Below are 20,823 nucleotides of genomic sequence, written 5' to 3' on the forward strand. Positions count from 1 at the left end.
TGCAATACCTCCTCCAATCTTCCCCATATGGTCAAGTCTATGAATGTGAAACCTAGGGGGCAGGGCCACTAGGATGTCTAGGGCAGAGTTTTTATTGAGTCAAGTTTCAGTAAAAAACAGAGCATCAAACCTGCCTTCCTCCAGAAGTAGATGAATTTGAATTTTATGTTTGGGTAGTCAGCGACAATTAATAAGCCCCATGGTCAGTGTGGTTTTGTCTGAATGGCATTTAGGTACATCTACATTAATTTGGCCCCACATCTTTACTGTGCAATTACAGTGCTCGCATACTTGTGGTCCCATTAACTGCCAGTCCAGTAACCCCACTCGTTCCCTGCATAGCATCGGAGTTCATCCAAGTGAGAGGAGTTGTTCCCTGGTGTATATTATCGGCAAACGGGCAGGGTCCCTGGGCCCGGTTGAGCGCAGACGGGCTTGCCTTTGGCACGCTGCGCGCGCGCCCGCTTTACAGCTGCCATTTTGAAGCTTCAGGAATCAGCGCACTAGCATGCTGACCTCCAGCGCAAACGTCAGGAAACTATGGTAGAAAGCGTTAACGCTACCTCTCTACCACGCTTCCTGTCTGGGCTCTATGCCTGCTGCAACCACAGTAGCGCGGACCTTCCTACCGAGTCTGATCTCCCTCAAGTCAAACCCACAATGATCTGCATTGCCGCAGTGCAGGAGCTGGTGGCATATTAGTGCTGTTCGTGTGACACCTTTCTTAAAGCCACCAACCAGCCTCCTTTGCCAAACTACAAATCATGCCACTGGAATTAACCGACAGGGTTGACTAAATCATGCGTCAAGAAAAAGGAAATGATTCTGCGTAATGCAACACATTTTGTGATAGTATTATTTAATTATTTTGTCATTTTTACACTGGTTACCATGGTCTAGGCATAAGTTGTACCTCATTACCACAATTTAACACCTAAATATAGCAATAAGCAGCAGAAAGGTGAGGAGTCAACCTTGGAAAAAGACCTTCTGCTGAGCGTCAAAACATGCTGCTGCGTTTCTAGAACCGTCTGAGCTACAAACAGCATTTTTTTCCCTCACCTGCCTCAAAACCAAGCAGAGACGGTGGAGTTGTCTTTAGACGAAACTACCACATCCTAACTAACCCTAAAAAGTGTGTCAATTAAGGACATTTCACTGAATCTTTGTGAAACTTACATTTTGCAGTAAAGTATCATGGTTCAATGGGACAATCAAGTGACATGAGAAACAAGCATTGGCATAGCCAATAGGTCTCGCTTTTGGGACCTTATAATTATTTAGTTTTGCAGCACAATATCCTTGATGCAACATCAGCTGTTGCATGGCTAAACCTTGTACCTTATACGTGTTTAGCCATGCAACAGTTGATGTTGTTGCACCAAGGATATTGTGCTGGATAACTAAACACTTATAAGATCCCAAAGGCGAGAACTATTGGCTATGCCAATGCTTGTTTAGCGATGTTGTGCAGCATGGATAAAGAGGCACCCCCCCATTAAAATAAAGATGCTAATATGCAGTCGCAGCAGCTGTGTAATTTTGTAGGTAAAAGCACAATACATGAACGCACCTACAGCGTGCGTGTGAAGTTTTCTTTTTTTTTTTCATTTACTGATCCAAGTTGTACTCGTAAATAAAGAAAAATAAAGCAGTGGCAAAGCTTTTTTTTAAGGCGGGTGGAGCGAAATAACGAAAGCTGAGCTCAGAAGTAACACGGAAAGTACTGGTGCGGGAAAGATCATAGAGGATGGCGGCTGGCAAGCAGGGAGAGAGAGAGCAACATGGAGCACGTGAGAACAGAAGCACACAGGAGAAAGAGAGCAACGCGGAACGGGTAGAAGCACACAGGGAAAAAAAGCAATGCGTGGGAGGTGAAGCACACAAGGGCAAGCACAACACTGAGGGAGTGGCGGAGCAACATGAAGCATGGTGGAGTGGCGATGGATAAAGAGGCAACCCCCCCCCCATTAAAAAAAAACAAGAGCGGCCGGGAAACTGAAAGTACGGCCGGCCAGCCATGAATAATTAGGGGAGGAGAAGCCGCAGAGCGCACGCTGGGAGAAGCCCTTTGATGTGGTGGCGGCCGTGAAAAAATGCAATTAGGAGGGAGGGAGGGAGGCTGATGCGCGTGCTTGTTTGGTCACGTGATTCACGTGAACTCGAAAAAAAACGCACAGAAAAAGCCATAGTTTGACGAGTATTTTGACCACTAGAACTCTCTCCTTTTCCATTCCTGCGGAATGGGAAAAGGCGAGACCTAAAAAGATTGTACCTCAAGAGGGGTTGTTCAGCAAGCCATTTACATTACTATTGTCAAACCAGCTCCATCTTCCCATAGGAGTTTGTTCAAAGGGAAATTATTCTCCCAGTGTTTACTGAATAGGTCAATGAACACTTTGTCTAGAATTGTGTCTAGAAGGGCAAACTACAGACTAGCCAGTAAGTTCTTAATTGCATATCAGTAGCTTTTTTGCATGAAATGTCAATTTAAGTGTATCATTAGTTTTTGTCATTGTTAGTTCTTATCTTAAACCTCGAGCCTCTAATCTCTGCATCCCTAAACATTGCCTTCCACCATGTGTATACCAAATAGGGGATCCTTCTTGGGTGCGCCTCTTACAGTAGTTAAGACAAAACATCTGCAAATGTCGCCCTAACAGAACTAGGGTTGTAGGGTTCCAAAAAGAATGCAGCACACATCAATTCCAACCTAAAAAGGTCTGGTCACATCTGTCCATCCACGAAATCCATGCAGCGGTTTTGACTGCTCAGGCCTTCATGCACCATGAATACTACACCGAGCTGCACACAATGCACAGTCCACGTTCACCCATCTCACTTGAGTTTCACTGCGAAACTGTTCGACAGTACATCTGTAGTCCGCTGTAAGTGTTACAGTCGCTGAGAATATACGATTTAAGCCTCTGCATGTGACCTAAATATTTGTACCCTAACTAGCTCCTGCTTCTTAATCAGCTATGATCACTCCTGAAATACATATACTCTACCTACCTTTCAAGTGTTAAGCTCTACTGAAGGTACCAACAATCAATTTGTCCGTGCAGGGTAGGAGCTTCTGCTCGGTGAAAGATCCTGTTACCTGGAATTCGTCCTAGTATTCTCCACCTCACTGAAAATCATCAGGAAGACTTTCTAATGTGTCTAGATGCCTTTAAAAACACCAGCATTAAGTGGTGCTTAATGGTAGTGTGGGCTTTATAAGCACTATCACCCAGTTCGTAGCATCAAGCCTGCACTCTTCAAGACACTCGATTTTCAAAACCTTTAAAAAAGGGTAAAACTCCCCTTTTACGCTCTTATCACTGACCACAACTAAGCTCCCTCTTCCAGTACACACTTCATGAACCACAACGCTTGCAAGGCAACCCTGCACACCAGGCATTTGGAACATCACTACAAGCTGGCCACAGAGTAGCACAAGAGTTGTACAAAACTAAATAAGTAACCCTTTGCTCAAAAAACTAATAAGAAAAGACCGCCATGACTGAATTACCCTCATCAATGAAAAGTATACAACAGTGAGAGTTGGAAGCGTATCGGAAGGAACAAAACTTCTGGCATGCTCTACATCATGCCTCCTCTTCAAAAGAACAGATCAAAGTAACAGGTGGAAACGAAAACTGCTGCAAATCTGTGTCAGGAGTCTGTAACCTTCCCTGGGTAACTCTAGGAGTTGACGGCAGCGGTACTCACGGGCAGGTATTGTTGACTGTACCCTCGGGGCAGGAATGGTAACAGCTACAGTTCAGAGTCGGTTCAGGCACAAGGGGCACGGCAGTCTCTCCGTCTTCTTTCCTGCTGTCTATGGTCTTCTGCACTGCATTCCGGAGGTACATTTTTTCTTGCAAGTGGGCTAGGAGAGAATGACAAACTGTTATTTTCACGGCAAACTACCAGACAGTTGCATAATTATTGAGCCAATTAGTGTGCGGGTACAATGTTTGAATATAATCGAGTGTGGACTGAAGATTTCTGGACTGTACGTCTAACTGGTTGAATTGTCCTACATGTTCTGATAAAGTAAGAGTTGAAGACAAATTAGTTTGGGTCATTGAATGAAACACAATTACACAGATCAGTGGCACTCGCCTACCTCTTGGAACACTGCTCCTCTCTGACCTTTGCACACAGTCCGAAGCTCGCGTTGTCTAATCTCTAAAGAACTGGGTGGACATTTCCAACCAGTAGTCCTCTTCAGTTTGCCTCAAACACCTTTTCCCTGCTGCCTGCCCCTTGACAGAGACTCTAATGTGCCAACTTTTGCACCTTGAGGATTGTGACCAGATCACGTCTGTGCTACAGGTCTACCGCTAAGAAGAAGGCTACTACAACTATCTTTGTCATGGTCCTAGAGAAGACCTCAACACATTGTTTAAGTAAGTTGGAAACAACAAAAATAATTTGACTGTTCACCACGCACAATTCAGAAACATAACATTCACATAATCACCGGTTTGTCTCTGAATGACAAATCAAATACAGCCAACAGCAGCAACATGCAATTTTCAAGAGCACTGCCCGGCATGTCACTATTCTTATGTAGTGCCCGATTTCTTTACTTTTCTTAAATGTGTTTTCTTGCTGGATTTTATTGAAACAGCAATTGTTCATTGATGAGCATACTGTGCATTAATTTGTGGTTGTGTTTTACATAACTGCAGGAATAACCAAAACTGTGCATAAAGAAGGAACCACTTTGATTAAAGTATGAGAAAAAAAGCTGCATAGTAATACTAAACTGTAAAAACTGAACAAAATCAAACAATCATCAGCAAAGAGATTACATAAATTAGAGACTGGAATTAAATCGGACTAGTTTATGTAGCTGGTCACCATCATACAAGCACATCAACTCGTTGCTTACTCAATAATTATAATTCTTCTTGTTAACAGGAATCTCTCTGACCTACACCGAAATGTACTGCCTCCAGTAGCAGGATCCCAGAGCCCATTGAAAAGATTAAACAAATGAGTGGGGTTTTGCCCATGCAATCGTGGTGCTAGGTTCTACTACAGTTAACAAGATACTCAAAATAATGGGACCACCGAAGAAGCCAATACAGCGGACAATGTAGAGCCTAGGGATGTCCTGTGGATGGATCCACTGAATGTATTCCTTGGTGAGAGAGCAAGAATGATTGCGCAAGCAACGAGCGGTCAGGAAGCCTGGAACTGAACCCGGGGATAGAATAGGCAGATCCTTGTCTCAAAGTACAAGTTTGTATCCGGGAGATTCCATCCAAGGACAGGTTGGTGGGCAGAACGAAGCACCAGCACCTCATTAGAGAAAAGAGAATAATCCGATATTACTGATTTGCTTTGGAATATGACATTCTTCCTCTTGAAGGTTGCAATCTTACGCCTCAAGGCGCACAATTTTTGGAAGAGTTCAGAGCTATGCATTCTGTCTGTTTGTAAGTAAGAGTAGGTGGTAGTGACGGAAGGGGTGGCTGTGCCCAGCTAAAGCTTGGAATGTCGCACAGAGATCGAGTAAAAGAAACACGTGTATGATGTTTTCAGGACAGACACATGTATGATTGTTTTCAGGACGTGATGTACCACATGGCAAACCAAATGGAAATACAAAACCATAGATGGTCATTCACAACTGAATTGAATCTGTACAGAGGAGTGATGCTCCACTTTGACACGTGATCAGAATTCTGGTCATCATTTTGCACGAGTTCTGCAGAAATGCTAATCTAGTTTTATACTCTGTGCAAGGATAGCTTTATCAAGAGGAAATATCAATTCTGCTGAGCTGCGGACATACGGATAGTAACGGGGTGCCGCTCGTGTGGAGTATTTGCCCTGCTGACCTGCTCGCCACTGTCCTGGCTGGGAGCCAACGTCTGCTTGCCTGGGGAGATACCGCCTGAGAGTCCGGCCGCAGTGGAGGTGAGAGGCGCAGGCGAGCGGGACTGCGAGGACCAGCATTCCATTGGTCATCGTCAGCTGGTTCCTCTTCCCGCCGCGCCGCGCCCCCTCCCAGTGCCGCGCCCCCCCGCCTGAGCCACTACTTAACTCCTCGCGGCCCCCGCTCCGCGGGTGCCGCTCGTGTGGAGTATTTGCCCTGCTGACCTGCTCGCCACTGTCCTGGCTGGGAGCCAACGTCTGCTTGCCTGGGGAGATACCGCCTGAGAGTCCGGCCGCAGTGGAGGTGAGAGGCGCAGGCGAGCGGGACTGCGAGGACCAGCATTCCATTGGTCATCGTCAGCTGGTTCCTCTTCCCGCCGCGCCGCGCCCCCTCCCAGTGCCACGCCCCCCTGTCATACTTAGGTGAACTCGCCCACGCGCATCGCGGGACGCGCGCGGGGCGGTCACCGGGGCGAAGACCGGGCAAAGAGCGGGCCGTTCTAGGCCGTTAGAGGCCGGCAGAGACCGGACCGGGCCACCCCTCTGACGCCCCGGGCTTTCTTTAGCTCCCCTTACATACTCCATCATGGCGACCAGAACCTCAAGAAGCAAGTCTGCCCAACAAGGTATAAGCACTTTGGATACATTTTTCCCAAAGACGAGTAACCTAGCTAGTATATGCTCGTCAATCCCTGAGGCCCACCTCGAGATGGGCCCGGAAAGTGTGTTTCTGGATCAGGGGGATACCTTTTCTACAGACGCGAGTACACCGATCACACTGGATGCCACCCACATGTCACTACTGGACAGCATTGACCAGACGATTGAGTCGGTCCTTCAGCAGTTAAGAACTCCCTTGACGCAGAGGGACAGGAACTCTTCCCGGCTATCTGGGATCTCTGACCATACTACCATTCCGGAAAGCAGGGGAACAGTCCTGCAAGATGCAGGTCAGGCCGACTTGCCCATAGATGATGTAGGCAGCCTAGTAGAACACCCCCCTAAAAGGAAAAGGTCCAGGAAAGCAAAGAAGGCAAAGAGGGCCAAAGTGGACACAGTAGAGCTAAACCAGTCCGACAGCATAGACATTTCTGCCTCTCCTGACCTCAACCTATCAGGGTCCAGGCCGATTCGCACGGGCTCTCCAGCTCCTGCTTCCCTACCCTTGCACACGGGCCCTTTTATTTTTGGTGGGGCAACTTCCACTTCTACTAGCACTGACTCATTAGTTAACACACTCACTGATATTATGAGGAACTTGTTAACCCCCATTGCAGCTAAACTGGACGCCATAGAGTCCAGATTGAAGGCCCTGGAAAGCAGTCATCTAAGGAAAAGCCCTGGGACAGACAGAAATGTGACTAACCCCCCTCCAGTCCCCCGGGCCTCCCTGGTGAATAGCCTGCGGTCCGTTACACCGTCACAGGGCGCTAATGCGGTGCTGCTAGGCACGGACGGTGCGCCTGTTCCTCAGTCGCCCCCTTTGTTGCCCTCGGCTCCCAGGCCCCCTGTTCCGGCCCCAAGGAGATCAAAGCAACTTCCAGCGCCACAGACTGGGGGAGCTGTGATCCCTACAAATGGCTCTACTGATGGTCCCGCTCCCCAAAGTGATAGGCGTAGGGTGGTCAACCTGCCTCCAGAAGCGGTCCCTTACACGGTAATCATGGTGGGAGTACCTGAGTTAATTGGTGATATGAGGGAGCCCCAAGACTCGTTACGCAACAAGGTGATAAGCTGGCTTAGCATCAACAGGCCGCTGCCCCCTAACCTGAAAGGCGAGGTCCTGATGGCTAGGAGGATCCCCTGGATTGGTCACACCCCAAAGAATAGGGCTGGGGATTGTATCATCATAAGTTTTAAAAGCCCCCACGTAGCCAACTATATTTCTAATTGGCTTGCTAGGCCTGACAAGTCCAACATAGAATTAGTCCCCCTCTCGTACTTCTACCCAAATGCAAGTAGTACAGAGGCAAGGGGGGAGAAGGGGTGGACTAGAGTGGGCTTTGCTGTGGATGGTTCACGATACAGACCAAGGCACCACCTTCCACATGCCCAGGCAAACTTTATTCATCACAATAGATTCTCCTGCCTAGACCAGGTCGACTGACTACAAATCAGTGACACCTCGTCTGGCTCAGGAAAGATGGTAGATGAGGTTCGCAGGGGGGTGGGAGAGAGCAGAGCCCCTGTATCTGAACCTGGTTCCCAGGTTAATGCTAAAGTTAAAGCGCAAAGTCGGGTGGGAATGACTGTAGCCCCCGTAATAGAATACGCCCCGCAGGTTAACGCTAGTGACCGACCACCTAACAGCGGTGACAGTCTGGGCTTACAGGGGACTTCTCACAACACCGGGGCTGGCCACATCCTGCAACCCGGGGGGGACGAGCTGGCTGGTCCACCTACCATCGTGCCAGGAATTCAGCCACCCACCGTCCCTATGCAATCCCTCACTGTAGGTCAAGGCGCTCTACCCATAGATCAGGGCCTGAGAATTGTTTCGTGGAATGTAGCGGGTATTGCAAACAAGGAAGGCACACCGGAGTGGGACCATTTACTGGCCAGTAGCGACATCCTCCTCCTTCAAGAAACGTGGGCGCGGGACACTGTAATCAGGAATGGGTTTGATGTATTTGAGATTCCTGCCAAATGGGGGGGGAGGGGGAGGCCGTCGGGCGGGCTGGCAATCTGGATTGCGAGTCACACCGGATGTCAGGCGGAACAGGTACTTACGTCCTCGCAGGACATCCAGTGTGTTCGGCTCACATGGCCTGGCAAACCATCATGGGCCATTGTGAATGTCTACTCTCGACCGGTTGCCGCGCCTGACGAATCCCCCACCCTAAACGACCTCTCCTCCTTCTTGGGGCAGCTGCCGGGAGACCTCAAGGTGGTGCTTGGAGGAGACTTCAACTGCCACTTTGAACCCCTTGAGGGCATGTCGGAGGGTGCCCTCACGGCTGAAGATGACCACTGGGGAGTCCCACCCTCGTCCTCCCCATATCCTAAAGCCTGGTCCCCCCTTGTAATACAACTTATGTCCCTTACCCTGAACTACGCACTGAGGGCTTGTAATGGGCGCACCATCTCCGATACTCCCTCAGTGTGCACTTTTAATAGGAGGGGTCATGAGTCGAGGCTAGATTACATCATGGTGGATATCTCACTCTGGCCTAAAGTCCACGATTTCAGGGTAATAAACAGGTCAGATAGCGATCATAATGCCCTGTGTTTAAATATCCAGCGGCCTCCCAATGTAGCGGGAACAGTGATAGAAAACTTAGGGGGAGAGGAGGGGGATTTGGTTCTTACAACCAGCAGGCGACGGGTTAAGTGGGGAAAACTTGTGAGCTCAGAAGAGGCCATTAGCAAACTATACGGGTTGGCAATCCCAAGGTTTATGGAGGTGGATGCACTGCTAAACGCACCAAGAACCCCGGAATACAATGAGAAACTGGGTGATATCCACCAGGGTCTTGTAAGAGATTTGGCTGAGGTATTCCACCCGCTGGTGCCAAATAGAAAGAAAAAGACCCATGTTCCCACCTGGTATACCTCCTCTTGTAGGGCAGCAAAGTCTGAGCTCATTGCTGCAATAAAAGAGGGGTCAAACAAGGCCAAGGTGCGTGCCCATAGGAAACAATATAAAACAGTGATGGCGTCTGCCAGGACCGAGTGGGACTGGAACCACTGGCATGATCTTTGTGATGCCCTAAAAGTTAGGGACTCCCGTAAATTCTGGGCCCTTGTTAATAATGGCACAGGGGAACTCAAAAATGCAGTAGAACCCAATATTGCCCCCGAGGTTTGGGAGGCCCATTTCGGGGAACTTTATCAAGATACCAATCCTTGTCCTGTCACAGCTCTGGATGCACCTTGTGGCATACAGGACCGTGAATTGGAACTATCCCTGGGGGAAGTGGAGGCAGCCCTGAAGCAACTATCAGCGGGGAAGGCGCCGGGCCTAGATAGGCTACCTGGGGATTTGTTTAGGCACCATCTGGACATCTGGGGCCCATACCTCCTTATTCTTTTTAATGCCATCTTAGGAGGTATGTCAATCCCCAAGTCGTGGCTGGGGGCAGAGATTGTTCCGATCCACAAGAAGGGATCTACTCTGCTCCCCGCCAACTACAGGCCCATTAGCCTAATAGATGTCCCCCAAAAGCTCTTTGCGTGCCTCATCCTTAATCACCTCCTGGACTGGGTGGAGGAAAATGACATCATGACCCCCCTTCAGGCTGGCTTCAGAAAGAACACGTCGACCATGGACCAGATCTTCCGCCTTCTTCTCCTATATTGGAAGACTGTCACCATAGAGGGTGGAAGACTGTACATGGTCTTCGTGGATCTGAGGTCAGCCTTTGACCTAGTCCCTAGAGGGAAACTTTGGGAGGTTTTGCAGAAGCTAGGAGTGCCCCCACACCTTCTTAGTACTATCATCAGGCTCCACGAGAACAACTATGCCCAAGTAAGGTGTGGGAGGGATGGTAAGCTCTCAGGCAAATTCCCTGTCCTTAGAGGAGTCAGACAGGGCTGTGTCCTGGCCCCAACCCTCTTCTGCCTCTTCATTAACAGTGTCATTCAACATCTTGACACTCTCGAGGACAATGACGCCCCGGTTTTGGCAGGCAGGAGGGTTCCGGCAATCATGTTTGCTGATGATACCCTCCTGCTTTCCAAATCCCCCATGGGGATCCAGAGGATTGTAAATGGTTTTGGCCTTTTCTGTCGGCAACACGGGTTGGAGGTCAACACAGAAAAAACTAAGTTTATGATCTTCAATCCCCCTGCCAGAACAAGACCCAACCCAAAACTGGGGGAAGTTAGTCTTGAGAGGGTCTCGACCTTTGTCTATCTGGGGGTAACATTACAAGAAAACCTGGCCTGGGACTGCCAGATAGCGAGATCAAGGCTGAAGCTATCCCAGCTATCGGGCGCACTCCTGAAGGTGGCAAATAAATCCACCTTTAAGCCTGTAAGCCCGGCCCTTGAAACCTATAGAACTCAAGCGAAGGCAGCAGCCATGTATGGCAGCGAGCTGTGGGGTTACAAAGCAGGGAAGGCATTGTTAGCGGTGGAAAATACATTCTTGAGACGCCTACTTGCTCTCCCGCAGGGAACGCCACTCCTCCCCCTAAGATTGGATTTGGGCCTACACTCCATCGCTGAAGATCTTTTATCCAAACCCGTGAAGTTCTGGCATCGGATATGGTCCACTGAGGAACTGTATCACTATAGACAGGACCTTATCCATGTACTGAGGCTGAATGTCAGTAACAAAATCCCCTGGCTGGCTTTTATTAAATCAGAATTGTCCAGTTTGAACTTGCCAGACCTCTGGGATGATCCAGTTCAGGGTTGTCAAAGGATCACACGCAAAACTCTTGCCCAGCTGTACAAAAACAAAAATTTGGCTGACATGGACAATGCTCATAGCACCGGCACCCTGACGAGTCGTTTTATGGAGTCCAAAAATTCTTACCTCTTTGAACCTTTTATGGATTTTATTTTTCCTCTTTTGGCGAGGAAATTGTTCCTGCAATGGAGGTTTGGCACACTCCCCACCAAAGTATTTACCCACAAATGGCTCACTGGGGGTGACAAATTCTGTCCTTGTTGTAAAACCAAGAACGAAGATGATCTGCACATAATGTTTGTTTGCCACGCATACCAGAATCCCAGGAAGCGTTGGATTGCACCGCTGTGCCGAAACCTGGGTTTTCGGGAATACCTACAAGCATACAGGGTTATGAAAACCAATACCCTGGGTCACATTGTCTTTGCGGTATCAAAATTCCTAATGGCAGCTTGGTTAATAAGGAAGAAAATGTCCCCCTGAACTGGTGCCACTGTGTTTCCTTACCTCATGCAGACCCTCTAGCCTTTTTATATGGAAATATTCTGTAATATATGCATTCCATTTTACTGTGTATTTATGTACTGTATTTTACTGCATCTTTTATGGCCCATGCGGCCGAAATAAAGAATTTTTGGAATTGGAATTGGATAGTAACGCCTGTTGACACCACTCATGCTGGAGTTCCTACACACAGAGGACACTGTAGGACTTGCGTACATTTCAGACCAGGTGCTACCTTTCGGCAATGCATATTAGAGAATAATGGAAATCTCTTATATTATGCATATTCTATGCAGAGCCATCACGAATGAGTTCAGCAGTCTTAGGTCTCTTAAGCCCCTAGGTACCCAAGGGACAGACATATACCTGGTACAAATGAGCACCAGAGTGAGACCATCCATCCAGGGGACACAAATGGGTTAACTTGCACAAAAGGTTGTCAAGTATTGATTGCACTGTAAATAGAGCATTGGCACAGGAGCTTACTCTCATCCCGGGACGCAAAGGGTTAACATTTGGGGTAGTACCTGTGGGTTCCGTCCTGTGCAGGATGTATCCAATAGGATCTGTGCCCCACAGAAGTGAGGCACTGCCACTGTAGGTTTCTAACAGCAGGGCGTTGGACCAGAAGCTTCAGTCACAGTACCTGGCATTGTCTCTCCTCTCAGTAGCAGCATCACCCACTATCCTATCACCTGGCAATGAAAAGGAGCAGTCTTCCATCCGAGAGGCTCAAGAACTAACTATAGGAAAGGAGGCGCTGCTGCGCGGTTTCAGTATACAAGGTCCCTTCTCTAGAACCAGTGTCACCAAATATGAGAACATCAGACCTCCGTTTAGCAGTGTCAATGGGGCACATGCCTGAAACTCGTCATGGTAGGAACATCATGAACTTTAACCAACTGTTTATAATGAAAAAGTAATCTTCCTTCACAAAGTTACCACAAAAGATAAAAATTACATGCTGAAAAAACAAACATCAGAAGAGCAAATGAGTCTGGCCTCATCAAACATGAAATTCTGTATTTGTTTTTGCAAACAAATGCAATAGGCATTATAACTTCAACATGCTGGTATCTAAAGGAGTGAGTGAAGGTTTGTAAAACAAAACAAATAAGTAAAAATAATCAGAAGAAAGCAGAAATGAAAGCAGAGATTGGCACGCCAGCATTGCCACTGAAATGGATGACCTTTTAGACAGTTGAGCACATATGAGCAAGCAAAATAGCACCAATAACAGCGTAGAGTACCAATGGCTAAAGTGGGCAGACCCATTGCTTCACATTGTGCTGGGTGGCAGCAAAATGTGAATGACACTTGTACTAGCTAATGGATGAAGCGGGGTGACAGTAAGCCATTGCATGTAGACCCAGGTCAACATAGTTTATTATCAATGTTTTGGGGAAATAAAAGGAGTATAGCAAAACTACTCTCTCTCTCTGGGCCAAACCTAAGAGGTGCTTCAAGAGCCGCGAAATTGGAACAGTTGCCCTATTATTCATATGAATATGTTAAGGCAAAGATTTGTGAAGCCGTGGTCATCCTAATGGGTAGATGGGCCATGCCCCCTCACCTTTTGACCACTATAAAGATTGCCTGTCAGGATGAGCAAAGGTCAACATGACATACACTATTTTCTGATCAGGCAGCCAGGAGCAAGACATGCACCAAATATATTTATTTTTTATTTTTTGCAGAGTTTTATATAGCGCGAACTAGACCCGAACCGAATCAGGTATCAGAGCGCTTTACATAGCACCAGTTACGTTACATGAGGACGGACACACATTCATTTTAGGCACGTGGAGATTAAGTGATTTGCCCAGAATCACAGGAGGTTTTGGTGTCATTACTGAGACTCGAACCCAGATCCCCAGGTCCGAGGTCGAGCGCCCTAGCCGTCAGGGCAACTCCTCTCCAAATGCTCAGGCTCCTGGCTGCCGGAGCTAAACTTTGCAAGGCTGAAGAAGTCACAGCTTTAGCAGCCATGACATCTTCAGCCTGGCAAATCCCATTAAGGCCTTCCCCCTGGTCTCGGATTACCTGGAACTTGGGCGCTTCATTTCTAAGCACTGAAGGGCACAACACCTCGTCACAGAGTGGGGCCGGGGCAGCAATCTCATTGATTCCATCCAGCTCAGATGAGTGAGGGACAGTTGTCTTCCCTTAGTGGCTGATCAAAGTCAGCCAATGAGGGAAGGCAGCATTCCCAACCCTTGCGGGATCTCCGAGGCAGAGGTGCACAGGGAAGTATGATTTTATTTTTTAATGTTTGGTGCGAGCATGGATATATATGGATGTGAGTATTGTGAATGGATGGGTGTGTTTGTGTGCATATGTAAATGCAGGAGTGTCAGTGTTTATCTATGCGTTTGTGCCCCAATCACCCCCTCTGTGCTAATAGTACAGGCCGCCACTGGATTTGTGACAGTAGCACTTCAATGCATCATTGCTGGACCCAGGTGTTGGAGGGAAAAAGTTACAGTGAAAAACATTGTCTAGGAGTCCATTTCTCTACCTCACTAACTGCGTGATCTGAAAGAATCGTCTATTTTGCTCATGTGCCAATGGCGTCACCCATTCTACTATCTGTACAGATGTCAGTTCACTGCATTTTATGAAAACCTTGAGAATAGGAAGGCCAGCGGAGGTAAAGAAATTAGGCAAAAAGGTAAAGTGCCTCTGAAAGTTTTACAATTTGTAACAAATTTCAACTAGTTCAGATATACTTTGGAGGTGCATGACTCCTTGCAAAGAAGAACTCATTTTACTGAGCACTGTTGTCCTTCTCCATCAGTCAAGATGCTGCAGAGAGGCCAGTCTGTAGTTAAGAGCCAAGGTAAAAGTACAAAGGACCAAATACATGACCATGACTTTCCTCAACGTCCTCAAAAGAAGAAAAGGTGCCTAAAGGAAATTGATGGAAAGTTCTCTATTGAAAGCACCCGAATAACCCATCATAAACAATGGAAGATCATCCCTCCAGACAGTAGCTTGAGAAGACCGCTATTGGGATATAGAAAGAAAATGATCCTAAACTATGAGACTAAATAGATGATCCACGAATGTGGTTAATTTCCTTTAAAACAACGACAACAAAATGTAAAATATAGCTAAGTATTAAGGGAGGTTTTACTGAATTGCACATTAGTCTGGATTAGAAAGCACAGCCCTTAGAAAACGTGGTGTACCGAGAACTTGAAACATGTACGATGAACGTGTGAAGGCCAGACACAGCATAACTTCTCAAGTGAAGCCCTGAGCTGGTGCCAGAGACCTACTTATATGCCACTTGGAGTGGCCAAAGAAGACTTCAGTTCGTTGCAGCAGGTTTCACCATCCCACTACAGCAAACCGACCACAAAACATTACAAAAAGGTTCCAGGGGGTCATTCAACACTTTAAAAGCTTTCACTTGGAGATTAACATATCCTCTGGCATCTTCCGTAATTGAGCCAAACAGCAGAGAACTATGTTTCAATTCATAGCTTGCCTTGGAAACTATTCTGAGACTTTGAACACAAGAGCGAGGAGTCTCTCAACTACTGGAGGGAAGCAAAGCGTACAGCATCTTTGGGGCTGTGGTTTCAGTGTTTACACCTGCAGCTCCGGCACAGAGCTGTCTGCGTAGACTGTCTGAAAGGGATCTCCAGCAATGAATGACTGCTTTAAATGGGATATGCCACAAAACCATAACCAGTCTAGGAGAAAATGAAAGGTGGGGGGGGATTGGGAAAGTGAGGTAATAAACCACCATCAGGTCAATGCTTCACTTCAGTCAACATCGCTCTAGTTCAACAAGCATAAATTCGCAATGTTAGACCTTTTTTCCCAAGGGTTTTATAGAGCTAGGTAGCCAGTTCAACAAGCATTGGCAAAGGCAGTAGATTTGACACTCTCACTCGACCTCTGAGAAAAGCAATAAAAAGATCTGCTACAAGTCAGATTAAAAAAGGGCAGCTCAGTGTGTACATGCTGGAATGAGATAAACAAACAAGTTCTGCTACGTTCCCAAAACCCTACAAATGCAAGTCAACAAACATGTAAAATGAAAATACAAAATAATTTGCTAAAACCGAAAACGAAGACCTTTTCATTTAAAAACTGGTTTAATCTCTCATATTTTGTGACTCGGCATGCATATGTACAATTACAAAATTACAGCAACTTTGTCCACACCTGAAGAAGAAATAATGCCCAGTCACTAAGTAACTGCAGTAGCATAACTTCAATGACGTAATTTTTGCGTCATCTGTGAAGATGTGTCTTTGTTCTTGGGCAGGGAGCTGGTAAGAAGAGACTATCTTATTTAATCTTAACTCAATGTCTCAATTTTTTTAATAAGAGGAACCTCCATGTTACAGCAATTATTCAAGTTTTTGCACGGCTGATGTATTCTGTTAAATTAGCCATAAGGCTGACAAATTTGAGGAATGTAGGAACATTCTACAAAATGTACATTTAAAAAAAATAATCTCTATTAGAGTGCCTAGGGATTTCGTCGTTTATCCGAATTGTTTACTTGCCTTAGAGTACATGTAGGCTTCCTGTAAATGTAGATTGAGAAATCACTGCATGCCTAGAGAAAAGTTAAGTAACTTTGTCAAATAAGAGATTTCTGTAATATGCCTTAACATGCTTCAATTTCTCTGATACTGAATAGCTGTGTAGCAAGCTACTATCAAATTGACAACATACAAAACAATATACGCAAAAACACCCAATTATATGAGATTTACGACCTATTGTCAAAACCAATAGCTCTGGCTTTGAACGACTCCTGACCTGGGAGTTTTTTTCCCCCTTTTTCATTGCACACATACTTAACAAAAAGAAAAAGGTATTAAAAAGTCCATCCCTTAAACATTGCCACAAAGTGCTTGAAACACAAACTTTAATTTAAAAAAACACCATTGCAACTGTTCTACTATTGGGTTTTTGAAATAACAAGCACTTCAGCTGTGCTATGCTTTTTATCATGGTTTCAAAGGAAACAAGAATATATCACCACCTAACCAAGCACTCAAATCGCAAAAGCTACAATGTCACTTAAGCTCTTTATAACAAAGTTTAAGAGGGAGTGTAGGAAAAATAAAAAGCCAGTTTTTAAAATGACTTTAAACAATAAATAAAATAAAAACCAACACTTAGAACCAGCTTTTTTACTGAAAACGAGCTACTTTTCAGAAGATATAAACCATGTGCACAGAATGTGTTGTAGGCATTCAAAGTGAAGGGACCCAATGGGTAAAGTGGGCGGACCTATAGCCCCAAGCTATATGCTGTGGTGGGCAGAAGCAAAAATGTAAATGACAATTTAAAAGACCAATGGAGGAAGCCAGCTCACTATACCTTTTTGTATGTATATTACACGTTTCGAATCTTTCGGAAAAAACAATAGTCTGGTCAAAAAACTAAAACTATCTCAAAGGTCAGACCTAAAGAAGCACATTTTGATCCACTCCCAAGTTAAAAGCGCTGGAGTGCAGTTTCCATGTCTCAAGCAGTTAAGGCATGGGATAGTTTGGCAACCTATTGCTGTGGACACTACCTTTTGAAATTCAAGCAGATGACAAAAAGGAGTAGTTTCTGTCCTGTAACTCCAGTTCTGTAGTAGGGGTATCTCTGTTATAGTCATAATCTAGTGAATAGTCCCGCCCATGTGCGTGGACCCCAGAGCAATCAAAAATAATCTCTTACAGTGTCAAAAAAAAAAATGCAGAAATGCATAGACACTTAAGAGAGAATTTAAAGACAGATAATGCAGCCAAAAAGGCTACACTGTCCAGTACTTCAACTAGAAATTCCACCATAAAATCCACAAAACAGCAAAGCCTGTACAGATTTCCCTTTGTTTAACAGCAAAGTCCCTCAGGAATGATAGAGAGAAGAACCTGGACAGACAAGCCCCATAGGCTGCCATTGTGTGGCTTAATTAGGATACTGTGCCTTTAAGGAACCTTCCGGAACCTTCTCCCAGTATCCCAGAATGCATAGCAGGTCCAACTTAGCCTCAGTTCTTTTTGAGGGCGTAAAAACGCCAGACCTGTAGCATTATGAACATGAACAACTCTCCACCGGGGAGGCGGGAGGGCGCTTATGACTATAACAGAGATACCCCTACTACAGAACTGGAGTTACAGGACAGAAACTACTCCTTCTGTAGTAGGGGATCTCTGTGTATAGTCATAATCTAGTGAATAGAATGGCAAGCCCATCCCCACACCAAGCGGCGGTGGAGAATAAAATAACGCCACTACTGTGCGAACAGATTCCGCAGCGAAGCCTGCCCAACCTGAGCGTCTGCCCTGGCATCAGTGTCCAGGCAGTAATGCTTAGCAAAGGTATGGACCGACTTCCAAGTGGCCGCCTTGCAGATCTCTGCAATGGGAACATTACGGAGCATAGCTGTCGTAGCAGCTTTGCCCCTGGTGGAATGAGCCTTAGGTTTACCCCCTAAGGTCTTATTAGCTTTGTAGTAACACAACTGTATGCAGGACACAATCCACCTCGAGATGGACTGTTTAGAGGTAGCAAGACCTGTCCTGACTGAGCCATAATTGATGAACAATTGGTCTGACCTACGAATATCTTTAGTCTTATCAAGATAAAACTTCAGCACCCTCCGCACATCCAGGGAATGCAAAGACCTTTCCGCTGGAGATGAGGGGTTCTGAAAGAACGTAGGCAAAGTGATAGTCTGGTTGATATGAAAATCAGAAACAACCTTGGGAAGAAACTTAGGGTGAGTACGCATAACAACCTTAGCATTATGAAACACAGTATAAGGTTCTTGGCAACACAATGCCTGAATCTCACTCACCCTGCGGGCCGATGTAATGGCCACTAGGAACGCCGCCTTCCAGGACAGGTGCTGCAATGAAGCCTTATGAATGGGTTCAAAAGGCTCCTTCATCAATCTGGACAGCACCACATTCAGGTCCCATGAAGGCGAAGGAAGCCTGACAGGAGGGAACACTTTCCTCAAGCCTTCCAAAAAATCTTTGATCACAGGGATCTGGAAAAAGGAAGTCTGTGAAGGGCCTTTCCTGTAGGCAGTCAAAGCAGCCAGATGAACCTTAATGGAATGAACATTAAGGCCCGACTGCGCCAGATGTAGCAGATATGGAAGGATGACATCTTCCTTGCATGCCGTAGGGTCATAGTTCTTAGACCTACACCAGATGCAAAACCTCTTCCACTTGTAAGCATAAGAAGTCCTAGTGGAAGGTCGCTTAGTCTCCTTCAGTATGTCCATACAATCCTCTGGGAGATTCAGATGGCCATATTGCACTATTTCAGGAGCCATGCCGCCAAACTCAAAGATGAGAGGCTGGGGTGCACCATCCGCCCCCCGAACTTCGTGAGAAGGTCCGGCCTGCACGGCAGCTTCATGTGAGGAAGGAGAGATCGGTGAAGCAGGTCCGTGAACCACCACTGCCTGGGCCATTCCGGGGCAATCAGAATCATCCTGGCCCTGGATTGGGACAGCTTGATGAGAACCGCCGGAATCAGGGGAATTGGTGGAAAAGCGTACAGAAAGCTGTTCGACCAGTTGATCCATAACGCGTTCCCCAGCGTCCCCGGCTGGTAGTACCTGGAGGCGAAGCCTTGGCATTTGCAGTTTTCGGCGGTGGCGAACAGATCTACGTCTGGAGTTCCCCACCTTGCGAAGACTTCTCCCAGTACTTCGTCGTTTATGACCCATTCGTGGTTTTCCTGAATCAGTCTGCTCAGCTCGTCTGCCTGAACATTCTGCACACCTGGCAGATGAGTGGCCGTTATCGAGAGTCCTCGAGCCAGAAGCCAGTGCCAGATCGCCTGCGCCTCCTGCGACAGAGTGCGCGATCTCGAGCCCCCCTGCTTGTTGAGGTAATACATCGTTGTCGTGTTGTCCGTCTGAACAAGCAGAGAGTTGGTCCGAAAGGACGGATGAAAGGCCTTCAGGGCCAAGTGAACAGCTCGCAGTTCCAGGAAATTGATGTGGTACGTGGACTCCGCCGGGGACCATGTCCCTTGAATTTGTAGGTCTTCGGAGTGCGCTCCCCAGCCTTGGAGAGACGCATCCGTCACAATGGTCTGTGTGGGAATGTCCTTGTGGAAGGGAATCCCTCTGAGGAGATTCTCCTTCGAGCACCACCACTTCAGAGACTGAAGAGCATGTAGAGACAGTCGTATCTTGTCGTACCAAGATCCTCTCCTCTGGTCCCACTGATCTTCCAAGCACTCCTGCAGCGGTCTCATGTGCAGCCGCGCATGTGGTGTCAGGAAGATGCAAGAGGCCATCGACCCCAGTAGAGAAGACACCGTCCTCACAGTCGTAGATGGAGTGTTCATGAGAGCCTGAGCCTTCCGAACGAGTGATAAACGTCGCTCTTCCGAAGGAGACACGCTTGCTGACAGCGTATTGATGGAGGCTCCCAAGTACTGGATGCACTGGACCGGAATCGGGACCGACTTGGACATGTTGATGTGCAACCCCAGCTTGTTCAAGAGAACGCACGTCTTCTGGAAGTGTGCTTGAGCTTCCGAGAAGGAGGAGGCCTTGATCAACCAATCGTCCAGGTACGGGTAGACAAACACCTTGTTCTTCCGCAGATGTGCTGCTACCACTGCCATACATTTCGAGAACGTCCTGGGTGCAGACTTCAGCCCGAAGGGTAGCACCGTGTACTGATAGTGATTGGTGCCGACTTGAAAACGCAGAAACTTCCTGTGTTTGCATGCAATGGGCACGTGGAAGTATGCGTCCTGTAGATCTATGGCACACATCCAATCCCCTCGTTGCAGCTGAGGGTAGATCTGATGCAACGACAGCATGCGAAACTTTTCTCTGCGAATCCACTTGTTTGCCTGTCGCAAATCCAGAATGGGCCTGAACTCGTTTTTGTCCTTCTTGCGGACAAGAAAGAACCGAGAGTAAAGACCTCTTCCTCTTTGAGACAGAGGTACGTCTTCGATCGCCCTTTTCCTTAGCAGAATGTCCGCCTCCGCCTGAAGCTCGCGCAGTTGATACTGCGAGCTGACGGGAGGAATCGATGGAGGAGGGCTGGTGAAACGTAGACTGTATCCATTGCAAATAT

At 47.0% G+C, this 20,823-nt stretch overlaps 1 protein-coding gene across 4 annotated transcripts in view; it reads right to left on the reverse strand.

Annotated features, from left to right (window-relative positions):
- BMPR1B (bone morphogenetic protein receptor type 1B) overlaps positions 1 to 20,823 on the reverse strand; it is a 573,406-nt gene that overhangs the window by 114,347 nt on the left and 438,236 nt on the right. For all 4 annotated transcript variants that reach the window (XM_078676220.1, XM_078676218.1, XM_078676221.1 and 1 more), the window contains exon 2: positions 3,718 to 3,877. In XM_078676220.1, the coding sequence (XP_078532346.1) occupies positions 3,718 to 3,860 (143 nt within the window). In that variant the 5' untranslated portion in view covers positions 3,861 to 3,877. The remainder of the gene's footprint in view (positions 1 to 3,717; positions 3,878 to 20,823) is intronic.

This window comes from Lissotriton helveticus, chromosome 2_1, assembly GCF_964261635.1.
Source record: "Lissotriton helveticus chromosome 2_1, aLisHel1.1, whole genome shotgun sequence".
Classification (NCBI taxonomy): Eukaryota; Metazoa; Chordata; class Amphibia; order Caudata; family Salamandridae; genus Lissotriton; species Lissotriton helveticus.